At 39.8% G+C, this 3569-nt stretch overlaps 1 protein-coding gene across 1 annotated transcript; it reads right to left on the bottom strand.

The window, feature by feature from the left end:
- Positions 1-1546: 1546 nt before the first annotated feature.
- Positions 1547-2482, bottom strand: LOC100602087 (olfactory receptor 2M4). Its single transcript, XM_003267243.2, has one exon. It carries the CDS (start codon positions 2480-2482, stop codon positions 1547-1549), a length of 936 nt encoding a protein of 311 aa, XP_003267291.2.
- Between the last annotated feature and the right edge of the window lie 1087 nt (positions 2483-3569).

Here is a 3569-nt window from a genome sequence, read left to right as displayed (position 1 = left end):
CCTTTCTTCCAAGGAAATGGGTTCCCTTCTTGCCCAGGGTGTATATAGAAATGTCGTCTGGGACGAAGGTCCTAGAATAAGGGCCTCACAACTTTGACGAGTGCATTTTCTTGCTGTGGCTAAACTGGTATCCAAGATGGGAGACAAAGTCCTCTCCACTCTTTCTTCTCCTCTTCTCAAGTGGGAGAACTCTTTTGGAGCCATGAGCTGTGCAGCCTGAGGTTACGCAAGGGTGATGCCAGCACAACCTTAGTTGCCCCAGCTGGTGTCTCTGTACTTCATGTGCCCCCCGCACAGTCCACTATCTCTGGGCCCAATTCAGCACTAGGACTCACTTAAGAGTGGCAGTACTTATGGTATAGACTGCCCCTTAAGTTTACTTAGAGCTTCAGCGCATTTTAGCCCTCAGTGTCAAGGTTTGTTGGAACACAAGTTTTGACCATTGGGATCAGTAATTCCCCTCTGACAAGGGCTGGTTTAAATGCTCTGTCTGTGGCCAGGCATCAGCTGAATTTTATCTGGTTTTCCTTTCTGCTCTTACAGGACAGCACTGAGCTCAATGCCTCACAATTGCTGTGTTCTTTCTCACCAGAGCCCAGAGACACTCTTAGCACCTGTTGCTTCTGTCAGTGGTGAGGGAGGGGTGGCATTGTCTGTTCAAGTTGTTTTTTTCTACCTCTTCACTGCCTCTTCAGTGATATAAAGTTAAAATCAGGTACTATGAGGGCTCACCTGATTTTTGGCACTCATGAATGTGTTGTTTGGGTGTAGATTATTGTTAAATTGCTGTCCTTGCATGTGAATGATCAGTGGAGCCTTCTATTCCACCATCTTGCTCTGCCTTCAGATTCTGATGATTAGTATAAGGATTATAAGGAATAAAAGCAGACATGATACAGATGTTGACTGTGCAGCCCAACCAAATAGATATTTTATGTGGACTCCTTAAAATATTTAATTCTATTAGCATAAAGATCATACACATATATACTGAAGTGTGTGTATGTATATATGAGTTTCTAGGAAATATTTTATGCAGACATAAAACTTGATTGAAGAAAGTGTTGATACTAACTCCGTACTTTTAAATACTTGGGAATCAAGTAGAGAAGAATCAGTATTAAAATAGTCATTCTTGGGTATGAGGATGGGTAAAACTAAAAACAAGTACCAATAGGTAAGTAATTTGTGAACAAAGAAGCATCTCTCCAAAAACAGAGGATCGACTCCAACCTTTGCTTTTTGATACAGCTAAGACACTTCAGACTTATACCTGACTTCAAAAGTAAGCATCCTAAAATCAAGTACCACCCATATGTGACACCTAATAATATAATTGTCATTCACAGGGATTAAGCCACTTATACCAACATCCAAATCTAGGTTGGTATACAAATGATGTATACGTAATAATATACTAAATAGATAATTTTGAAAAGAAGTGGAAAATATTAATACAAATTACCAGAAATGAATAATTTAAGAGATTCCAGTTTTTTTGAATGAGTGTTGACCACAGTAGGCACTCAGAAAGATTTTGATAAGGTCATATTAACTTTCTTTTCTTCAGTACCTTCTGTAGTGCCCTGAACACTTCTTTGTTGCGGAGGCTGTAAATGAGAGGGTTCAGCATAGGGGTGAGAATAGTGTAGAAGGCCGACACCATCTTGTCCTGGTCTGGCGTATGTTTAGAAGCTGGTCTCATGTACATGAACATAGCAGCACCGTAGTAGAGTCCAACCACAGACAGGTGGGAGGAGCAGGTAGTGAAGGCCTTGCGGCGACTTTCCCCAGAGCCCATGTGGATGACGGTTCGAAGGACACGGGAATAGGAAAGTATGATAACTGAAACTGGAAGGATTAGCATTACCACACAACAAATGAAAAGTAGTCTTTCAAATGCAGATGTTTCTATGCAGGATAGAGGTAAAAGGGCAGCAACATCACAGAAAAAGTGATGAATTTCCAGAGAGCCACAGTAAGAAAATGACAGGACAGCTGCAAGCACTATAATCCCATCAAGAGACCCCAAGGTCCAGGAAGCAACAGTCATGAAGACACAGAGTTTTGGATTCATGAGGATGGTGTACCGAAGAGGGTGACATATAGCCACATAGCGGTCATAAGCCATGACAGCCAACAAGAAACATTCAGCTCCAAGCAGGGACACATAGAAGAATATCTGAGTTCCACAACCTGCCAGAGAGATAGATTTCTTCCCAGACAAGTAGCTGAAGACCATCTTGGGTAGAGTGGTGCAGATGAGCATGAGGTCCATGAGGGACAGTTGACTGAGGAGGAAGTACATGGGGGTGTGGAGCTGTTTGTCTATGTAGACGAGGAGAACCATGGCAATATTTTCCATGAAGGCCAATGAGAAGATGCCCAGGACCAGAGAAAAAAGGAAGGTATGGGTGGGGCTGTGATTGAAGATTCCCAGCAGGATGAAGATGGAGTTGAAGGTCTGGTTTTCCCACACCATCCTGGATAATTTGCCTTATCTGAGAATTCCAGAGAAGGTACAAGCTTATTTATCAATTCAGTTTTCAAATACATACTGTGACATACTCTACTGGGCAGTTTATATGCATGCATAAGGCCTTCTCACCAACCTTCAGTTACCTTCCTTTAGTCATGGTAAATTGTGTGGATTAGTCCACTGCTTTTGCAATTATTTCCTCATCCAACTTTCACAGAGTATACATGGAGTATTTGGACATTTACTTTCCAGACAAGAATGCTGAAGTGTATAAAGGCTTCCCAACTTACCCACATGTACAGTCAATAGAAAACCTAGGAGAAAAATCATTATATGCCTCTATTGCTAAGTTTTAGGATCATACCTCATGAAAGAAAATTCCTTACAGAATCTTTTCTCCTTCTGTCCTAATATTTCTCCAGTTAGTAGTCTCATTAACAACATAATTCCTGTTCTCATGTTTTTTTTCCCTACCATCCTACCTGCAGCCCAGTGAAGGATTATATGAGATCAATGACATTACTCCTTGGGGACACCTGCACACTTTAATTCAGAGAAGGGTATAGTACTCTATGTTTTAACTTTTCTATCTCAGACCAAGTCATGAAGTCTTGTCTTACTTAAATCAAAACACCCATTAAAATATTTTTATAAGGAAGAATAAATCGTCCACTTATCTTCTGAGAATAATTTTTTTTCTTTCAATTCTGTGTGGAAAAGAAGCTGCATTTTTTTGTTTATTTGCTTGTTTTGTTTCTATTTTCAATTTTATTGGGTTGATACATTAAAGTTGTAAATATCTATGGGGGTACATTTTGACATTTCAAAACATATATTTTGTGTAATGATCAAATCAGGTTATTTAGTATGACCATCACCTCAGGCATTTATCATTTTTTTGTAGTGAGCACATTCAAAAACCTTTGTATTTTTGAAAAAATTGATTTCTTCTTTTTACAATAAAGTGTTATAAATCAAATCAGATAAACATCTAGGGACAAAAGAAAACCCTTCTGTGGTCTTTAAAAGCATCACTGCAATGTACTACTTTGGAGACTTACGGGGCATGTTCTACCACAGCAAGTAAAGG

Source organism: Nomascus leucogenys, chromosome 5 (assembly GCF_006542625.1).
Source record: "Nomascus leucogenys isolate Asia chromosome 5, Asia_NLE_v1, whole genome shotgun sequence".
Taxonomy (NCBI): domain Eukaryota; kingdom Metazoa; phylum Chordata; class Mammalia; order Primates; family Hylobatidae; genus Nomascus; species Nomascus leucogenys.
Note: the sequence above shows the minus strand (reverse complement) of the source record. Positions and strands in the feature narration are given on the sequence as shown.

What these genes read in the sequence shown, in the direction of transcription:
- LOC100602087 (XM_003267243.2), bottom strand. Translation starts at nt 2,482, where the DNA reads ATGGTGTGGGAAAACCAGACCTTCAACTCCATCTTCATCCTGCTGGGA.